Below are 20,855 nucleotides of genomic sequence, written 5' to 3'. Positions count from 1 at the left end.
AACCCACAAAGCGAGCGCTGCTAATAAGAAAGTGCTGCAGGTACAAAAGTGACAGCAGAACTCAATTGCAAAGAACCACCCCTGAGACACACATGTTCCACACTCCCATGTGATGTGTGGGAGTGCTCAAAAGCAGCAGAACACCAGAACACAGATACTAAGCAATCACCACATGGCTGCAATGCTCCTGTTGTCTTCTCTTCTACTGAGGAATGGAGCAAGCTGCTGGGAAGGCACCCAGCCTCCACTGGCAGCTCTTGCAAACTTGTTTATTGAAGGAGTGCAGCAGAACCCAGCAGATCAGAAACTCTCTGCATAGCTTCATTAGTGCAACGAACAAAGAGAGCAAACTGCACTTCTCTCTTCACTCACTGCTTGTCACTCACCCTTCCCTTTCCCCCTCTGCCACCATCTCCTTGCTCCCACCCCCCCCCAAGGCATGCAGCCTGGATAACTTAGTGACAAAGCAGACTTCACTCCATGCCCCATGCCTCACAAGAAAGCCAAGCTGACAGCTGGGACCAGCACTGCACCCAGGGCACGTATTTCCATAGCAATTAGGTGATCAGCAAGCAGCTACTGAGGGGTATTACAGTGGCATTAACACAAGCTCATAGGAATTCCCAATTACTACTTGATTCAGGAATACAGTGCAAGCTGCTTATGCAGATGAGTTTCTAAGAAGTAAATACAGGCTCTGTATCACAAGGAGAAGCAGTTATCTGAAGTATCTGATACTTTATAATGAAAGCAAAGCATATTTTAAAAAGAAAAAAAAAAAAGTGAAGAAGAGGCCATTCAGCAAGTGATCAAAAGCCACAGGTAAGTTATTTGCTGCCTTTTGACTTGGAGCAGGTTTCAGTGCTCACTTTATCGTAGCACTTGGATGCTTTTACTTCAGAGAAACTTTTTTCCTTGCTAGAAGGACAGCAGCAACACTGTAAAAGAACTAAATAATAAGCAGAGTGATAAAAGAGACAAGAATTGGTTCCACAGTTCTCGTAAGACAGAGGGTTTCTTTCAAAAAGGATCAGCAGCTGAACTTAAGGATCCTTATGGGTCCCTTCCAACTCAGGATATTCCAGGATTCTGTATTCTGTGACCACAAACGCTCATCTCCCTTTGGCTGTAAGAACCACATCTGTGTAGCAGGTGGCAGAACAAACCTCCAAGCAAACAGGATGGTAGGCACTGGGTTAAAATAAAGGCAGTTGTTTCATAAAAAAAGTTTGGTTTTTTTTTACCCTCTCGGGTCTGAAAGGTTTTTAGCAAACCAATTAGCTCCTGATTGAGCGGGGGCTCTGAGCAACTTCTTCCAACTGCCAGCCCAAGCTGAACTCAGGACAAGGAAGGTGGGAGAAAGGAGCAAGGTGCTGTGTTTGTATTTCCATCCATCGCCACGTGCTTCACTGCCAAGGCACAAAGCAGCCCTGATTTCTCTCCACCTTGTGAAACATCAGTGGTAAGAAGAGCAGTACTGAAGACTGGAGGTGTCAGCTTTTATCCTCACTCAAGAGGGAGACCTAAAATTTAGCACAAGAGCTGTTAGAGGGACAACTGAAGGCCTGGGAGTCTGTTTGGAGGTCAGTATTGGTTGGCTTACAAACAAAGGTGAGGTCTAGATCTGAAGACTTGCACAAAAAAAAGCAAGACAACACCAAAAAAACACTTTGCCCAAGAAACACTATATTAACTACATCAAAACACAGAGAAATTACAAGACAAGACAAGCACAGGCCCTGGTGTCCTATTAGGAAACGTGCCAGCAGAATAGCTCTGGACATAAAGGAGAATAAACAGAACCCACACCAACAAAACCAGCCACCTAAAGGAGTTAGCTGCAATTGCTCTCCTTATGTACCCAGGTATATCTCAGGATCAGGTTTTCCATAGAAATTGTCTGATGCTCTGTTCATCTACACACATTTCTTTCAGTGGAAGCATAAGAACACACCACAAACTCTGAGAATGCCAGCAGGCTTTGAGATATGCTCACAGAAGAAGTCTTTAGTAAGGACACAGTTCTGGTCTCTACACTGCTCATCAGGACTGTCACCTTTGGCCACAAAGTGTCTGCAGATAACAAAATGGAAACACGTGCAGAAGGGAATTTTATGCATATGGAGAAATGAGATATGCTGCCTGAAATCAGGCTGCCTCTTCAGTTGCTTGGTTTCACTGCTGGAAACCCAGGGGAGGAGAGGACCTTGTGCCACAGGGACAACCACTGCACACACATACACCCCTTCCTAAACCTGGATGCACAGAGCAACAGAGCCATCAGCTGCTTCTGCACTCACTGCTTTCCACCTCCACATGAAGATCCACGTGGTCAAAACGAAGTTCTGATGTATCAGATGCCTGTGGTAGTTTTCCTAAAGCAAAACGAGGGGCATCACCCAGCAAAATGCCTCTTTTTGGATGGATGTAAAAAGGAGCCTCCACGCTGTCCTTTGAGAGCCCTGAGATGACACCTCCTCGCAGGGCTGTAAGCTGAGCTGTGATTGGAGACTCTTTTAAATGCCAACTATTTTAATAAATTAACATACCTCAGAAAAAGGGAACGGTCCCTCTGAGAGGCAAAAAGGTGAAGTTAACACCAACACTACAAAAATCGAGTTATTAAGAATTTACACAGCACTTGAACCAGAAGACAGCTTTAAAAGTCACCCAAACCAACCACGCTACAATCAGCTGCTTTGGCAAAAAGCACCTGGAAGCATTAAAAAAAAAAAAAAAGATTCTCCTAAAAAGCCAAGGTGGGTTGTTTTCCTGGTTCTGATCTGATTCTGGAAAAGGAGGCCTCAGCTCTGAGGTGGAGCTCTGAGGAAGGAGACAGCAATTAGGAACTTGCAGTTATTGCCGTTCATATCTCAAAACAGATGAGTTTGGTGGTCAAACTGCAGACAGCAGGGCTGTCCAAGCACCACCACGCCATGCTGGTAACATAAGGTGTGTTCAGCAGAGGTGGGGAAGGTGGAAGCTGCTGGGACACCTCATTGGGAGAGTAAAAATAAAAGCCTTTTTTATTTCAGTGTTGTCAGAACAGCTTTGTTAACAGCTTGCCTGTGTTTACCATGCTGGTGCTTAGCAAATGGACAAGCTTTGAGATTAGCAATAAATTATCACTGTTGGAAAATTATTTGAAGCTTTTCATCTGAAGCTCCTTGGAAAAGACAGCACAGAATGACCCAAAAAGGTTTTGCCAGTGGGCTGAGCTACTGCTGCTCTTCAGCACTGAGCAGTGCAAAAGCAATGGCAGTTTGGGGCTTGCTGGTGAGCACCCAAAGCAAAATTCCAGCTTTTAACACTAATATCCAACTACTAGGAAATAATTCACATTGAGACTTTTCAAATAGTACATTTCAAATAATAAGCAGGCCAGGAGAGCAAGGAGAGGAGCTAAAGGAAACACTTCTTTTCCTTCAATGAAACCACAGCCCTCTGTAACTACTAACTTTAATTATTAAAATTAAATAAGAGCACAGATAACTTTGTACTGGTGGAGGGACAGCAGCAGGGCAATGGCTGGAGGTATTACTGAGGTTTATATGCTGCTCCCCATGCCCCTTGCAGTCTCACTCCCTTTGAGGTATCAGAGCTTCAAAGCCCATTCTGAACCAACAGCATCATTTCTTGAGCAGAAGAAAAAAAAAAGAGCAAAAATGAGAAAAAATCTGATATCAGCAAGGCAAACACAAGGCTGAGCAGCCGTTCCTCACAGTGATAAAGCACGGTGTGGTTCCTCCAGATGCAGGGAACCTCAGGATGCAGTGCAGCCAGCACAGCAGGCTGGGGGGCACTGAAGGGACAGGAGCTCATCCCTGCAGGGCACACACTTGTTCTGTTTCTGAGGAAAAAGATGGAGCAGAAAGCATCCCCCCCTCGCTGGTACAAGCTGGATGGAAAAAAGGATGACTTCGAAGTTTAAAGACCACAGCATGGCTGAGTTTCAAAGACGAAGGAAAAAAGAAATGGAATGCTTGGAGTGGTTGGGTGTCTTCCCTTCTCCCTGTTCGGTTCTGTCTTAAAAAGATATTGGAGCAGTGTGGCCACAAGTAATTCTAGCCCTGACCCTTCACTTCCTGAGTTCTGCAGCCTTTCTCCTGCTTGCTTGAGATAAGTTATCTTCACAGCACCTGTCCCATCCCCAGAATCATTTGGAGTGAAGATCTCTCATTTAAGAAGCAAAATAACAAAACAATACTACTTGAACACAGTCCCAACCGGACAAACAGATGAAGAGAAAAGCATCTTTCCGGCCGTATTAAATTCAAAAGCTTTAGCCATGACCTACAAAGGACTAACGCCAAAATCTAAACTGGTTTTCCAACCTGTCCAGCTTCAGCTCAGGCAGAAGCCCAAATTAAAACAACTCACACACCTGCAGCTCCAGCCAGCACTGCCTGCTGCCCAGCAAGGCTCCTCTCTTAAAACACCAAGAAATGAAAATCCTCCTGCAGCTCAACCCCCCGGAGCAGAGCAGAGCATTTGCACAGCCTGTGGATTTTAAGTGTGGACACAGCTCTGAGAGGTCTCATGTTAAATGAATGGCACCCATGTGAAGCCTCCAGAGGACACACCTCCCCAGGTCCTGCAGCCCGCACAAAAACACGAGCTCACTTCACATTCAAGAACTTCAAAGAATTACCTGAGCTCCCCGTGGTTAATAAATATTGCAGGTATTTGTTCATGCTGTACTCGAGGCTCTCACTATCTGCTTGGCACTCCGGCACAGGCTTCGGGCACACCACGCTGACCGTGTGCTGACACAGCACCCCTGGGCTGCGGCGATCATTAGGGCAGGACTTCCCACCCCAAGTCCCGCCTTCCTTCACCCTCATCTCCTCCAAAGTCAGATTGGTTTGTGCTCCAGTTTCCACGGGGGCTTTCTGACTCTTTCTTCCCTTTTTTAGCACCGCAGCTGCTATCACCTTGGGGGACTTCTTGTCCCCGTGATGCACATTGCACATATCGCCTCTTACGAGCGGGGTGGTTTCCCAAGCTGGGGTTGTGCAGCAGTCCCAGAGGGCCACCCAACGCCTCCCAGTGCTCCCAGCAGATGGGCACAGGGCTGCAGGATGGGAGGCTGGCATGGCTCGGCTCCTCAGGGCAGGCAGGCTGCTCCCAGTGCTGCTGTAGGATCACCACAGGGCTCCCACACAAAGGCTTTGGGAATCTCTGGATCAGTGAATTTTGTTTTCTGCTTCTCCAGCACAAAGGCAGAACTGCAGCATCTGGTTTGAGGATAAAACCAGAGGAAGTGTTTAAATGTCAGGGAGGATGCTCCACGTGGATTAAGAAATCCTTCAGCAGCAACGGAATCCCTGCAACACACAGAGGGGAATGTGGGGAGCCTGCACAGCACCAGTGCCTCAAGGATATGGGGAGACCACAGCACCCTGAGTGTCCCAAATCCTCTCTGCTTGGCAGAGCAGGTCTGCTCCACTTCCAGGTGTGCTGCTGCCCCCGTGGGATGGGGAGAGAGTTCAGTGCAGAAACAACCTGAAGTCAGCACTCTGCCCCACAGCCCCCAGCAGAACCCCGACACAAGGAGCAGCTGTGTGCCCACTCACAGCCAGCTGCTGTAGCCAACCGTCAGTTCCATGACAAGAAACCTCCAACTGCTGGCAGGATGTTACATTGATTTACATGAGAAGATAGAAAATACACTTAATGGTGAGATCAGGATCTATTTCTCATTTCAAAACTCACCGTTAAAAACACAGCAGCATTTTGGTAATTACTGTCCTACAAATTAAGAAAAAACATCTCAGCCCCAGCAATGCCCCACAGCTCATGGAGGGGACTCAGGAAGACACACCAAGCACTGCTCACAGGTCCCACTTTTGCTCTTTCCATCTCCCTGCAGCAAAGGCAGCTCTTCCCCTCAAGAAGCTGACCTCAAACAGCAGCTACAGGAGAGATAACATCTGATAAAAACCTCTTTCATTCTTTACGTGGTACAAACCAGCACTATATGTCACACAAAGGGAAGCCCAGCCACTGTTCAGAGGCTGCTCCCATAGAACTGGGATTTACCAAGCAGCCCCTCAATAACTAAGGAATAACATGGCATGAACAGAAGACAGCAGCCTTGGCCCTGCAGTGATGCACGAGCCGAGGATGATTTAAGTCAGGTTTTAAAAAGCCACTTCAGATTTCAACAAGTGTCATTTTGTGTAGTGCTTCACACCCAGAACCATCCCAAGCCACTGGTTTTAGGCTGAAGGCAGGCAAGATGAACACTGCCAAGCCCTTGCTGCCCTGGTGATGGCAGCAATAGAACGGAGCAGATAAGCCCAAGAACTCTGCAATTGACTCAAGCTGAGCTGCTGAACTGTGGGCCTGGCAGCAGAAATCACTGTGAGATGAAGAACTGCCACCAGACAGCACACGGTCACCTTTCAAACACACCATCAGATCTGATCAGTAAAGCTTTGCCCACCCAAACAGAAAACGTGCACTGCAAGAAAGCTTCAGAGCAGAGGAGCACACTGCCCAGCGCCTGCCAGCACGCACTGCCCCACAGTGCAGCACTTCAAGGCTGAAGGCCTCGCTCCTCCCACCTCCCAGCAGCACTGGGATCAGCACAGACAAAGAGCAACTCGGATCTGGAGGCCTGGCTGCAGCTTCCTGCTCCGGGCTCAGATCCCATCCACTTCTCAAGCATCTCCTGGCAGCTCCTTCCAAAGCTGCCATGCCCGAGAGCTGGGTTTCCTTACGGTATTTGTGAAGTGCTGCATTATGCTTCTTTTATGCCTTTCAGCATACTCAGGACCTAGACTTTAAAGCGAGACCTATTTTTCTCCTCCACAGCTCTTGAAGAGACGCTTTTAGGACAGGAGGCAGCTCTTCCCTCCCACTTACACGGCCCGCTTTGAAAGCACTTCACACGCGTTCGATAAGCTTTTCATCCTGCTCTGAAGCAGGTGGATTGCAGTCACTTCAGAGATGGAAAAAGCACTTCAGCCCAGTCAGGATTAGAACTTTCAGCCTGCAGATTCCCAGCCCCTTACAGGCTCAGGTCCCACCTCCCAGCCCTGCTGAAGAAATAAGGATCATCTGTTATGAGCACTGTGCTCCTCGAGAAGTCTGGAATGGTGACAAGGAGGTGTGTGGACAGCACTACACTCCCCACATCCCCCTTCCCTACCCCTCTGGGCTCTGCCTGGCACACATCCCCAGCCTCCATCACACCTCCACTCCTCAGTTTTCAAAAGCTACTTCAAAGCTACAGAAGATCTACCAAGAGTTTTGGGGTTATTGCCAGTCCTAAGGTGATCCTCAAACATCAAAGCAAACACCAGCATGGAATCAATACGCTTCACAGGCTGGTTCTTTAGATGTTATCCTTTTTTCTAGGCTCTCCCCCCTCCACCCCCCAGAAAAATAACAACCCACAGATCTGCACTGTAGCTCTTGGTGTAGGTACCACCTGCTTTGGTTAAAAAAAATAAAAAAGGGTTTTTAAAGCATTGAGCAATGTAATTAAATAGGTCAAAAATGCACTGCAACAGGGCTACTTCAAAACAAGAGAAGCAGCTTTGCTGGCTGGGAGCAACCTGCCCTGCAGCCTGCTCTCAACAAGATGGTTGCCTGGTTGCCAGTGAAACTCCAACACCCCCTAGTGTAGATCTTAAATACATCTCCCAGTCTGCACGGCTTGAGATGGAGGGAAGGACAGCATCTCTGCATCTGAAGCCATCAAATGATGCTCAGCCACACCAAGAGCACCACACAAACCTTCTACAGACATCAGGCACCTCACACAGCACCTCGCATCCCTTCAAAAGGTCAACACTTCGCAGCAGTGTCACCATGTGTTTTCCATCTCTCAGCCTAAATTAGCACAGAAAAAAGGGCTGAAGCCCAACCTGAGCCAAGGCAGAATTTGCAGAGCTGTGGTTGCAAATGCCAAATAAACCCCTCTCCCACCCCAGAAACACTGATTTCTGGGTCATTAATGCATGCAAACCTGTATTAACACAAGCAGGACTTCTTCCCTTGCCCCTCGTGCAGTCCTCAAGGACATGATTTAGCTGTGGGTTATTAGGGTAATATAGTTAGGTTGTGGTTGGACTCGATCTTTAAGGTCTTTTCCAAGCTGAGCAATTCTATGATTCTATGATTCACTTTTTACCCAGCATGAGAAGCTGTGCAAACTTTCCAGGTGCACCAGGAGGTTTTTAACTAAAGACCAACCTTCGCTTCCCCATTTCATAAGCAAAAAAAACTGTAACTATTAAAAAAAAAAATCCACCAAAAAATAAAAATCAACCACAGCGCTGGATTTATTTAGCACAGCAGCAACATCTGTTTCAGGTGGCAGATCAAAATGAGCAAACCTTGTTCCAGAACTGACAGTCTGCAGATATTTAAAGGCACCAAAATAATATGCCAACAGGTAATGACAGCATCAAGCACACAGAGCACCTCCCCAGAGGAGCTCTAATGGAGCTTTCCAGATTGGTTTTATCATACTGTGTGTGTCTGACTGTGACAGCTCTGGATGTGCTGCTTTTATTTTACATTAAACCACTGCCATGGTAAGATGATTCAGTAATGGGGAGATGAGAGGAACTGTTAATCTTCCAAGTATATGAAAAACCCCAAACTTTGATAACTTGGGCTTAAAGTCTTTAAAACTGCTAGCCTTAAAATAAGAAAGCAAGCAGCATTCTTCTGGGGAAAAGAACACAGGCTTTTCTCTGCAAGAAAACAAGCAGATCAGAGAATAATGACTAAGGAAAATGATGAGAGATGCTGGAAGGACCGAGCAGAACAACAGCTATCTTTTCTGTAGCCAAGCTCCATCTGAGAAAGCTGGCAGTGCTCTACACCTCACTGAGGCCCTTTTGGGGCTCCCCACAGGTTGCTGCAGGACAGGACCAGCTGTCAGCCACCAGACCAGGCCAGACAGAGCTGCAGCCCCACATTACTGCAGAAGGGCAGTGACGGCTGCCACGTGAGCTGTGTGCCTGGAGGGCCAGGAAAACCCACGGGAATAGAGCTGTGACAGACAGGCTGTCCTCAGGCGGCAGTTATTTCACAAAGCTGCTCCTCAGCAACCCTTGGGGTCAGGAGGAAGATGATTACAGCCATAGGATGCCCGGGGTCGGGACGGACCCAAACCCCCCAGCCCTGTGCAGTGGGCAGAGGAGATCAGGAACACAAAGCCGTGAACCCACGCACTCCCAGCGCTGTGGGGCACCCACCCCCGTGCACAGCACCTCATCACCCCGAGCACGTAAACATCCCTCCTTCCTAATGGCTCTACCCAGCACTAAGCCGCCGCCCCTCACCCCACCGCTCCAGGCCTCGGCAAGAAACCCAAACGACACCAAAACGCCGCAGCGAGAACCGCAGCCTTCCCTCACAGGGCCGCTCTGTGGAAAAGGAAGGCGGGAAGGTTCGGCTCCTGCGGCCCGGCCCGTACCTGTGCCGAGGCCCAGCGCACCGCCCGCCCCGTGAGCTCCGCACCGCGCCGCCGCGACCGGAGGATGCCGGAAATGGCAGTAGGGCCGACGGCACGGCGGACCCTCCGCGGCGGTGAGGAAAGGGCAGTCGATGCCGCGGAAGTAACCGGTGGACCGCAGCATCCCGCCGGCCGCGGGGCGGGGAGCGGAGACGGCGCCTCCGCCTCACACCGCCGCCATCTTGGAGGCGCCGGGCCCGGCGGCGGGAAGGACCCCTGGAGAAGCCGCTGCCCGCACAGAGCTGTCCGCGGCGCTGCCTGAGCGGGGAAAAGGGCGGGAACGGGGTGGGGAAAAGGGCGGGAACGGGGAGGGGAAAAGGGCGGGAACGGCAGGAAAATGGCGGCCGCCTTTTCACTCAGCCCTCGTGTCCCTCCACAGGCAGGCGGAGGTTGAGTTATGCGAACGGAGTGAGGGATGAGAAGGTGGGAGCAGCTTGTAGAATGGAGCCTGGAGGTTGTGGTCTGCTCAGGAGGAGCTCAGGGAGCAGTGGGACAGCATAACCATAACCAACCTCAACCATAACCATAATCCTAAACCATAACCAACCTCAACCATAACCATGATCCTCAACCCTAACCATTTCCCTAACCCTAACCCTGCCCAAAACCAAAGCTGTTATAACACTAATCCTAACCCAGCCCTACAACCAGCCATAACCCTGATCTTAACGCAATAACCCAAATCCAAACCCTAGCCCTGATCCTAACAAGAAGTCATATAACTGCAATCCTAATCCTGCCCCAAACCTTAGTAGCTTAACCCTAACTGTAGCCATACCCTAACCCTAACAACACCAATAACTCTAAACCTAACACTTCCCAAACCTAACCCCTAATCCTAATGCTAACCCTGACCATAACCAGAAACCCAATGACCCGAATCCTAACCCTAAAAACACTAACCCTGACCTCCCCCCCCCCAGTTCCTCATCCTAAACCCTCACCATAACCCTAATGCCCCTAATCCTGACTGAAACCCTACAATTAACCACAGCCTAACAAATCTGACCCTATCAAGAGCCCTGATATCCCCGATGTAACCCTAACCTCAATACTGTAGCCCCTAAAACGAACTCCTAATCCTAAACCATAACCCCAATCCTAACCCTGATGGAACCCCATCTCTCTACTATGGTGACACCTCAAAAACACCCCAAAACAGCCCAAAAAAGAGCTGCAATCAGAACACGGCAGCCATCCCCATCCTTCCCTAAGGACCTCCTCGTGTCCCACCAGGGCTGGTCTGTGTGTGGAGCCCGTAGCCCCACTCCCAAACCCCACAAAAAGACAACATTTCCATTTTTTTATGTCAGAGATAAACGTTTATTCAGTGTAACTTCAGCTCACGTAGAAACATGGCACGCAGAAACGCTGAGCAAAGCCATTTCTGTGCCCCTGTGATTTCCACCCCAATTGTGCTCAGCTCAGGTGCTGGGAAGATAATAGAATATAAAATAAAGCCACACACAAATGTATATATATATATAAAGAATTGATGGGAAATCCTCGTGGAAAGTTCTCACGTTGCAAAGCTCTGTTTGATGTTCCTGTGGTCTCAGCACAAACCCAGAGCACAGGAATGGTGTCACCAGATTTTGTAAGGCTATGAAGAGAGGGGGAAATGGGTGGGAAAAGGGAAGGAGGAAAGAAAAAGGAAAAAGAGGAAAGGGGGAAAGAAAAAGGGAAAAGGAAAATGGAAATGGGAAAAGGGAAATGGAAAGGGAAAAAAGGGAAAGGGGAAATGGAAAAGGGAAAAGGGAATAGGAAGAAGGAAAAGGAAAAATGGAAATGGGAAAAGGGAATAGGAAAAGGGAAAGGGGGAATGGGGAAAAGGAAAAAGAGAATGGAAATGGGAAAAGGGAAAGGGGGAAAGAAAAAGGGAAAAGGAAAATAGGAATGGGAAAAGGGAAATGGAAAAAGGAAAAGGGAAAAGGGAAGGGGAAAAGGGAAATGGAAGAGGGAAATTGGAAAAGGAAGGGGGAAAGAAAAAGGAAAGGGAAAATAGAAAAGGGGAAAAGGAAAGGAGATGGAAAGAAAAATGGGAAAGAGAAAAGGGGGAAATGGAAAGGGAAAAAAAGAGGGAACAAAAAGTGAAAGGGGAAAGGGAAAAAGGAAGAGGAGCAATGCTTGGAGAAAAGGTGATTTCAAAAGGTGATTTCTCAGAGCTGCCAAAACATCCTGCTGCAGGGTCAGTAGAGGGGATACATGACCCATTCCCCCCGCCCTGGTCCCCCCACCGAGCATCCCTCCAACCCTTTGGATGCCCCCAGCCCCCAGGGATGCTCCCAGCACCCCCAGCCCCACAGGCTCCTTGTCCGTATCGCTGCAGGGCCGTGGCAGCAGCCCGTGGGCCTCCCTTCACCGTCCCAGCCTCCAGGCATTGCTCAGGCATAGGATGACAAAGGGAAGCTCACAGGAGCGAGGGGCTGCACTGCTCCGGGGACAGGGTGTGCTCCTGCAGAGGGAGGAGAGAAGTGAGCTGGGAGGGGAGCAGGGCTGTGGGGATCCCCCAAACCACACTGCTTCCACGGGGGGGGTGAGCTCAGTGCCACCCCACAGCCCTGGGGTTGGTTTGGGACATGGGGGTGGGCAGTGCTGGGTTCCGAGGGGTTGGGTGTGAGCGTGGGTTTGCAAAGCAAAGAGAGTGAGTGGGGCATCAAAGGGCAGCGTGGGGGAATGTGTGCGTGTACGGCTGTGTGTGTGCACCCATGTGGGTGTGTGTGCAGGCTGTGCAGGTGAGCTCACCTGCCCGTTCAGCAGTGGGTGCATCCCTGCGTGCACACGAGTGGGTGTCCCATGGCTGCAGCTCCCCAGGACCCCACAGGGCTCCCCAAGGCCACCCCCATCCCCATGCTGTGCCCCCGTCCCACCAGAGCCTCTCTCTAGGTGCAGCCATGGGCACAGGGATGCTCACGATGCTGTCCCCACCCCTGCCATCCCTTCCAGCCCCATCGCTGCCTCACTCACCTGGTGGGGCCTGCTGCAGAGCATCCTTGTCCTCTCTTTTCCCCTTCCCTCCATCCCATCCGGCGCTGTGCTGAGCCCTGCTCTCCTTCCTCTGTCCCCCTCCCCACTCCCAACCTGAGCACTATGGGCTCCGTCCCCGCCATCCTTTTATACCATCTTTGTTCATATGACGAGCACGTGAAAAAAACAGAGCAGAGCTTGGAAAAAAAGCTCCTTAAGACGCTTTAATTCAGTTTCCTGGATCCCATGACTGAGCTCGGACTCTGAGCGGGGTCCCATGACCACAGCACGCAGGCCCCGGCCATCAAAAGGCTCCTTTATGCACCAAAGACTTAAACCCCTCTTGGCTGAGACCCCCAGGCTCCCCATGCCCAGCTTGAGCTGCATCCCCCCCCACACCTGGGGATGTGTCCCATTGCCCTGTTTGTGGGGATGCTGTGCCCGGGGACCCCTCATGTGGGTCTGGCTCCTGCACTGTGGGGACCCCACACCTCCCTCCTCCCATCACTGTGAGCAGCATTGGGCCCAGACCCACAGCCCACTGATGGGACTCCCTTTAAAGGAGCACAGCCCACACCTCCCAGTTGGCTCTGGACTTTAGGGGCAGGGCTGAACTTTTCTGCCTTTTTGTTCTTCTTTTTCAACTCGAGACACCACAAACGCAGCCACAATTTGCCCTGAGGTCCCCCCAGAACCCAACCCCAAGACATCCTGCTGGCGATGTGGGGCTGCTCCAAAGCACCCACAGCTCAACAGGCAGTGCTAAGAGGATAAAAATACACCCGGTGCACACAACAACGCCTCTGTGTTGGGATTAGGGCGCTGCTCCAGCCCTGCTCCTCAGGGTCAGGGCAGTGAGGAGCAGGACTGGGTGACTGCAGTGCTTCCAGCACATGTGAAACTGTGTCTTAACAACCACCCAGCACTTGTGGGTGGCACAGGAGGTCCTGGGGGAAGAAGAAGGGTTTGTGGGAGCAGGGACCCCTGTGGCCCCACCTCAGCCCTAACCAAAAAGGCACATGGCAGTGCTCTGAGTGTGAGGCCCCACCGAGGGCAGCTTAGTGAGATTATTGCTCCTCACATGAGCCTGCAGCCCCACAGCAGGGAGGAGGGGACAGGGAAATGGCTGGGAGCCCCACGTGAGGTTTTGCTGCCCCATAGGTCGGTGCAAGATGATTTCAGGGCTGTTCCGGGACCCATGTGCTTCTTTCCTCACCTGCTGGTGCTGCAGGGCTGGAGCTGGGGATGAGTTCAGGGCCCAGCAAACACACATCTCAGCCAGGAGAGCAGGGGAACAGAGCCCCAGCCCCCAGCAGAAGGGCAACACTGGTAAAACTCTAAACCTCAGCTCTTTATTTGGTGCCTGGTTTCCTCACCCCGCTCTGAGGGGACGGAGAGGGAAGGAGTGTCACAGAAAGACCTGAACACGGGGAGTGCTCCGAGAAGGCAGAGCGGGGCTGAGCAGAGGGGTGTGAGGAGGGGGGGCACCTCCTCCACACATCCCCAACCCCCCCTTGGGACACAGCTCTGCCCCAGGCAGGGAGCAGCACCCGGCATCTGCTGTAACTCCAGCACAGAAGGAGCTGTGCCCTCCTCTGCCACGCAGTGACACCAGGGACAGGCTCACCCTGCGGCTGCTCCCAGCCCAACTCGCCTTATTGCTATAGTGGGAGCAGCAGAGCAGCCGGGAGGAATTCAACAGTTCATTGTTTCAGGAGAGGGGATGAGGACGTGTCCGAAGCTGAAGATTCACCATCAGGAGGGACTCTGCTCTGCCCAGGGGGGAAGGAGCGAGCTGCCCTCTCCTGCCTGCCCAGCTGTGATGCCAGCAGCACCGGGTGACGCAGGGAGGGAGGAGAGCTGTGCTGCATCCCACAGAAAACACACTGTCTGCTCAAGGCTCCCGAGGCTGGAGCTGTAGAAACCCACTGTGCCTCCAGCAGCAAGGACTGGGAGCGCTGGGAGAACTGGACAAACACGTGACAACCCCCACCCTGCCCCATCCTCCGGCTAGTTGCGTTGGCTGGCCAGCTCCTGGGAGATGAATTTCCGAAGGCGCTCGAGGTACTGGCTGTAGAGTTCAATGTCATTGTGCCCGGCCCCATCCACCCACAGTGGCTCCACAGCTTTGGGACAGCGTTCAAAGAGCGCCAGGCCGTGGGAGAAGTCGATGACTTCATCCTCGGTGCCATGGATGATGAGGACAGGAGAGGTGATTTTCGAGATCTTCTCAATGCTGCCAAGAAAATGGGAGAGATGACAAAGGGGGGTAAGTGCAGGGATCGAGGCAGCCCCACCCCTCCTGCCCCCTAAAGCACAGCCCCCCGGGGAAAGGCAGCAGGAAATGCTCTTTGATCGCAGCAGAGCATGGGGATGTGGAGCTCCTGCCAGCGCTGAGATCGCCGCCAGAGCAACAGATGAGGACAAGAGAGCAATGACAGCAGCCCCGTGGGACCCAGGCAGGGCCGAGGGAAACCACCCCCAGACAGTGCGATCCTACATTGGGATCAACCGTGCCTGGCAAGCGTGGCCAGTCCCATCCCAGTCCCCAGGGCCCAGGACACAAAGGCCAAGCGAGGCCATCGGGATGCAGTGCGTGGGCTGGTGGCTCCCGGCCACACTTTGCAGCTCAGGGACCGTCCTGCTGGCCTGGCTGCAGGGGAGAGGCAAAGCAAGAGCTCGCTGCACCCCTGCCTGCAGAGACCACCTCTGCCCTTCTCAGGGTGTGGGGAAAAATGCTCCAAATGCTGCCCTGGTGGGAGAGACCGCCCAGGAACCTCCAGATGGCACCCAGGGGGGCAGGGAGGTAGCTGGTGGGAAGGAATGAAGGCACAGCATGGCTGGGAGGTGACACCACCAGGGAATGCCAGGAGCCTCAGGAGGAGTTATAGGTCCCAGCATGGGTACCGCATGTAATGCAGGAGGGTCCTGGTGGGCAATTTAAGGCGATCACAGCTCCCCAATTTTTCCCATAACCCCTCTGCACAGACAGGGCTGGCACCCAGGACTGTCCCCAGTCCTTTCTCCTAAGGCACTCACTTGGGGAAGGCATCAAACCAGTAGGTCTTCTTGGTCTCAGGGAAGGCGACTCTCATGCCGGAGGTGAGCGGGGAGTGGAGCACGATGGCAGCGCACTCATAGCGGGACGCCAGGTCAACGGTGGGCACTGTGCCAATGCTCTGTCCGTACAAAATGATGTTCTCCGGGCTGATCCCATACCTGGGGGAGGAAAGGGCAGGGCCCAAGCATCAGGAACATTGCCATCACCAGGAGCTGCAGCCCAAAACTCACCCTGCACTGGTCACAGCATGCTGCAGAGTGGAAATGGGGCTCCGTCCCCCTCTGCCTTCCCTCAGCTCTTCCAGGCTGGGCACGAAGCAGCTGCTCTGCTCCCCCAGCTGCTTGCAAACACTGTAGCAATTAGCATTAATTAAGAGTTGCACATTGTTTTCCCAGACACGGTGCTGACCTCGGGGAATGCACGTCTAGGAGACAGAGGGGCCGTACCCACCGTGGCCTCTGGGAGCAGCCTGGGCTGAGCTGCTGGAAGAGCCGTGGGGTGTCAGGGCTCAGCCCCAATGGGAGCAGGGCTATGGGGGGGGGGGGCACAGCCCTGCAGGGCAGCACACAGCTCCTGTGTGAGCCAGGAGTGCCTGTAGGGGTAAAGAGGCACAGGGCTGCAGAGCTGGAACACGGCGCATGCCAGTGGAGGGGAGCACCACACCCCCATGATACTGAGCAAGGTCATTCCACGTAGCATCCAGGCCCCCCCACAACAGCTTTCCGGCCCCCCCTTCCCGTTACCAGCATCCCAGGCCCCTCTCAGGGACATTTCCTGTTTTCCAGACCGCCGTCCTGACGGGTTCTTCCTGCAGCCAAGCGTGCCCAGCCCCCCCAGCCCCACACACACAGCACCCGCACCCACACCACAGACACCTCCGTGCTCATCGCTGCATCGCAGCAGTGACAGACAGCATCCCACCTCCCACACCCACCGGGGGGGGGACACACAGACAACCACAGCCAGCACACGAGCAGCAGCACAGCGCTCAGCCCCCATCCTGCCCAGCTCACCGTGTCCGCAGTGCCTGCCACGCCGCGTCGATGTCGGAGTAGAGGTTCCTCTCGGAGGGTTTCCCCGTGCTCGCACCGTAGCCCGAATAGTCGTAGGAGAAGATGTTGCAGTTGATGCGCGTGCCCAGCCCGATGTAGAAGCTGCTCATCTGCCCCAGGTCCACTGCGTTGCCGTGGGAGAAGAGCACCGTGTACCTGCAGCACCAGATGGGTGTGGAGGGTTAAGTTAGGGGCTGAAATCACAGCATGTAAAGGGACAAAGGAATGGCCTTGAGATGGTCCCAGCCTTGGAGATGCCCTGACTTTCCTCACCGCTGGGGCTTGCTACCAGCAGAAACCAACAGCCCGATGCCTCTGTTGGAGTTTTTGAGTCTATTTTTGGTTTAAAAAAAAAAAAAAAAAGCTCACAATTTGGGGCCGTTTGCCCGATGGGGATTTTAAGTAATAATTCTGACAGCAGATTTTTTTTCTCTCCTGAGTCTGGCAAGACACCAGACCTTGGGAGAGAAGTGAATTGTGGGAGTGACAAGGCACAAGAAATTTCCACCATAAGGGGAAAAACAATGTTCATCATCAAAATTAACACGAACAGCGTGCTGATGGAAGCTCAGCTCTCCTCTGCTGGGGGAGGCGGCACGGCCCACTCCTCCCTGAACCCCTCACAATGGGGGAGATGCCTCTGATTCAGCACCTTTCAGCTCCCAATGGTTGGTGATCAGAGAGCAGAGAGGACACGCAGCACTACAGCAGGGTGAGGGGGAACTCAGCCCCTTTATCCAGGAGCAGAAAGTGAAAACAATGCTTTACAGTGGAAGAAACGTTCAGCAGAGCTAAAGCATGGGGACAGCAGGTTGAGGGAGCCCTGGAAAGCAGGCCCACAGCTCAGCCCCAACAGCTGGATGCTACTGGACCACCCCACCGTGGGGATCAAGTTGTCCCTGGCAGGAAGGCAGCAGCAGGATGGAGACGGGACCTTCCTGGGCCTGTGTGTCATTCACCACTTCCGCAGGCAGATGGGGAGCAGGCCAGCAGCGGATGTGCAGGCAGAGCAATCCTGTGGCTGTTTCCTCTCTCTGGAGACATGCAGCAGGACAGGACGGGAGCAGACATCCCTACCAAGCAGCCTGGATCTGCCAGGTATACCTGCAGGTGCACCGCTCTGCGTTGCGTGGGGCCAGGCAGGGTGATGCAGGCTTTGCAAAGCCCAAACTTAGCTCTGCTCCACTCCACATCTGGGCCTCCTGGAGGCAGTGGTGACAGCGCTGTCACAGCGAGGACAGTCCGTGCATGTGCTGCTCTGGAGCTCCATGCGTGCTGTTGACACAGGGAGCAGCTGCTGTGCTCCCCCCAGCACCCACCCAACCCAGGGGTCTCCGGCCCACGCCCCGCACTGCCCCTTGCCAGCTGTCCCAGCAGATCCCAGCAAGCTGCCATGGATTCCTGGAGGCTCCAAGCAAAGCATCTCACTCTGCTTTCCATGGGTGGACACATTCCCACAGCCCCTCAGACTCCGCATCCTCCCTTCTCAACAGAACGATTCCAAATCAAGCTCTCCCTCCCTTATAGACGTATCTATGGTGGTCTGTGGCAAGCTGTACCTAAATCCCTTCCGGCTTCCAATCCTATTGCTCTTCTCTTTGCAAAAATCAAACGTGCCCAGTAAGTGAGAGAACCATGCAAACACAGCTTGCCTCAGGGCTGCGGGTGTCTCCCGGCTGAGGGCTGCAGACCATCCCCGTGGTCATTGTAGGGCCAGGAGCTCGCTTGGGCTCTACAGAAGCTTTGCACAGACGCTGGGCACGCAACCGGAGCATGACATCACCAGCGTGACATCAGAAGGGCATCTTGAGGACAGCAAGCCAGGAGGGGACGCCGAGGTCCCCATAGCCTGCGGCTGCGCCCCGACTCCCTCCCTCAACCTGTTCAGTCCCATTCCCATTCCAGCCACAAGCCAAACAGGTTCCAAGAGCTGAGCTCACCCGCACTGCAAGGCACCTCCGAACCCCGCAGCACGGCGCCGGGTCGGGCAGGGCAGGGAGGCGGCAGCCAGCAGGAGCCCCTGGCCCACCACTCACCTGGCTCCTGGCACGCAGCGGACGTACATGCAGCCGATGCGGTTCCCTCGGCTGCTTTTGGTGACAAACACCTCGATGTTGTCCAGCTCTCGTTGGGAGTACTGGAAATCCGCCCGGTCCTTCAAGTGCAGCTTCCACCGCCCCGCAGCGCCGCCTCGGAGGGACCCGGTGCTGGTGCTGCCGATGGGCTCCGGCTCGGGGACCACGGCGTAGGTGGGCTCCGGGGGGAGGAACGCCAGCTTGGCGGCGATGCGGCTGGGGCAGGGAGGGCAGCAGAAGAGGCAGCAGAGCTGGCTGATCGACAGCCCGTTCATGACGGCAGATTCAAGGCTGTGCTGGGAGCGAGGGAGGATCTGAAGCAGTGCTGGGAGGCCCCGTCCTTATCACGGCTGCCATGGGGCAGCCTGCAGTCCTTCACGGGTCGGGGCGGCCGCCATCCGTGTGCCTGCAGGCAGCCTGCAGAGAGGGCACGTGTGTGGGCACAACCCACCGCCATCCCAAGCTGAAGGCTGTGCCATGCCCACGCTTCTGACACCCCCGTCCTCCTATTCAGCCCCCCCTCCCCAAACCTTCCAAGCATCCCAGCCCACGCACAGCCCTGCAGCCCGGTAAGCACAGGACTGGGATCACAAACAGCTGCACGTGCAGCGCTGCCCCTCAACCCCCCCAGATGCTGGTGAGGGCCTCAATGCACGCGTGTGCAGCTGGAGCACAGAGCTCCCAAATGAAAGAAAAGGGGAGGGGGGGGGAGGCGGGGGGAAAAGGGGAAAGGAGGAAGGAAAGAAAAAAAAAAAAAAAAAAGCGACTATTTTCTGCAAGTTTGGGCACAGGCTCGAGGCTGAGGAATGTCAAAGCAGCCCACACCCCGCGGAATCCGCTCCATCTGCCTCCGAAGGGCTGGGAAAGAGGAGGGAAGGGTGGAGGGGGAGGTTCAGCCTTGAGGGGGGAGGGCGCACACACACACACGGCGATATTTGGAGCAAAGGGACTCCGCTCCCCCCTGCCCACCCCCTGCAGGCTGCGTGCTGGGATCCCTCTGTGCGCACACCTGCAGGGACGCGCAGGCTGTGTGGCAGGGCCAGGCGTGCGGTGCACACACGCCTGTGCTTGCACACGCCGGGTGTCACGCACACGCCTGTTCGGTGCCCTCACCTGTGTGTCACCGCACGGCCTGGGGGGGTGGGGGGGGTTCAGTCCTTGCTGTGTGCGAACATGACAGCCACGCTGACCAGCGCTGCTGGTGCTGGGGGGGCACAACCACACCACACAGACATCACAGTGGGGGGGGGGGGGGGGTTGGGGAGACACCCCCATCGCTCGCATTGCTTAGCTGCGGGATCCCCCCCCCCCAGCAGGACCTCACCACGCGCTCTGCTGCCCCTCCAGCCCTATGCAAGCCTCAGGCTGAGCGAGACACGGAGGGAGCGGGGGGTGGGGGGGGAACCGGGCCCATCAGAGCGCACACAGCGCACACAGCCCCCCCATAGCGGCCTCCCCCACCCCAAACCCCCCCCATCCCACACCACCCCCCCATCACAGCATACAGGAGACCCCCAGCTCCCCCTCATCCCCCCCAATACCTGCACATGCCGGTTGCTCTCCTCGGCCCGACCCGGGCCCCCCCCCCCGCCTGGCCCCGCTCGGAGCTCCTACGGGACTCCCGGCCGCTGCGGGCCGCCGAGGCGGGGGCGGCGCTGGCGTTGCATGGCGGCCCCCGCAAACCCCGCCCACCGCCGCCGCGCCCGGAAGTGACGCCCCGCAAGCCCCGCCCACCCCGTTGCCGGGACAACGCCGCGCGCGCGCTTTCGTGGCGCTGCTGCAGCTGCAGTGCAACCGCGCTGCGGGCCGTTCTGTGCTGCGCTGCACGCACAGCGTTCCTCCCCGCAGGGCTGGCACTTTCCCAGCGTTGCACGGTTGCTTTCCTGCGGCTTTTTGCTGCAGCGTGCTGCTGGGGCAAGGAAACTCACGCCGCGGGTTCCATCCTCGCGCTGCAGCAGCCCCAAGCTTCGCACGATTTTCACCGTGGGGTTTCTTTGCGTTGCAGCCGTCGCTGCTGAGGGTGGGGAAACTGAGGCATAACCTCAGGGAGCCGAGGTGACCCGCACTGCAATACTGCTGTTGTCCCCTGGGATGAGCTGGGACTTCAGTGCTGCTGACAGCCAGAACACAGCAACGCTGACCCCATCTTCCATGGGAGCGGAGCCCCATTGCCTGTCCCTTCCCCAGAGCCCCACTGTTTGCTCCCATGTACCCCAGAGCCT

The 20,855-nt window shown here is 54.3% G+C and overlaps 2 protein-coding genes across 3 annotated transcripts in view; both read right to left on the bottom strand.

Moving 5' to 3' along the window:
• Positions 1–9,703, bottom strand: part of REXO1 (RNA exonuclease 1 homolog) — a 33,258-nt gene extending 23,555 nt beyond the window's left edge. Inside the window, exon 1 of one of the 2 annotated variants that reach the window (XM_031604291.2) lies at positions 9,440–9,703. In XM_031604291.2, the coding sequence (XP_031460151.2) occupies positions 9,440–9,602 (163 nt within the window). In that variant the 5' untranslated portion in view covers positions 9,603–9,703. Of the gene's footprint in view, positions 1–4,651; positions 5,716–9,439 lie in introns of those variants that run through there. The other variant, XM_090126279.1, reaches the window with a different exon arrangement.
• Positions 9,704–13,775: 4,072 nt separating this feature from the next.
• Positions 13,776–20,330, bottom strand: ABHD17A (abhydrolase domain containing 17A, depalmitoylase). The gene is made up of 5 exons (XM_090125849.1): positions 20,175–20,330; positions 18,595–19,050; positions 16,520–16,714; positions 15,485–15,664; positions 13,776–14,681 (listed from the first exon to the last, which is right to left on the bottom strand). The coding sequence occupies exons 2-5, from the start codon at positions 18,906–18,908 to the stop codon at positions 14,456–14,458; spliced, it is 915 nt and encodes a 304-aa protein (XP_089981975.1). The 5' UTR covers positions 18,909–19,050; positions 20,175–20,330; the 3' UTR covers positions 13,776–14,455.
• Between the last annotated feature and the right edge of the window lie 525 nt (positions 20,331–20,855).

Source organism: Phasianus colchicus, chromosome 28, assembly GCF_987193195.1.
Source record: "Phasianus colchicus chromosome 28, bPhaCol1.hap1.1, whole genome shotgun sequence".
In the NCBI taxonomy this organism is placed as follows: domain Eukaryota; kingdom Metazoa; phylum Chordata; class Aves; order Galliformes; family Phasianidae; genus Phasianus; species Phasianus colchicus.
Note: the sequence above shows the minus strand (reverse complement) of the source record. Positions and strands in the feature narration are given on the sequence as shown.

What these genes read in the sequence shown, in the direction of transcription:
- ABHD17A (XM_090125849.1), bottom strand. Translation starts at nt 18,908, where the DNA reads ATGAACGGGCTGTCGATCAGCCAGCTCTGCTGCCTCTTCTGCTGCCCT. An exon ending in TGGCAGGCACTGCGGACACG is followed by an intron (nt 15,665 to 16,519) that starts GTGAGCTGGGCA and finishes TTCCTCCCCCAG; the next exon opens with GTATGGGATCAGCCCGGAGA. An exon ending in TGGTTTGATGCCTTCCCCAA is followed by an intron (nt 14,682 to 15,484) that starts GTGAGTGCCTTA and finishes TTTTCTTGGCAG; the next exon opens with CATTGAGAAGATCTCGAAAA.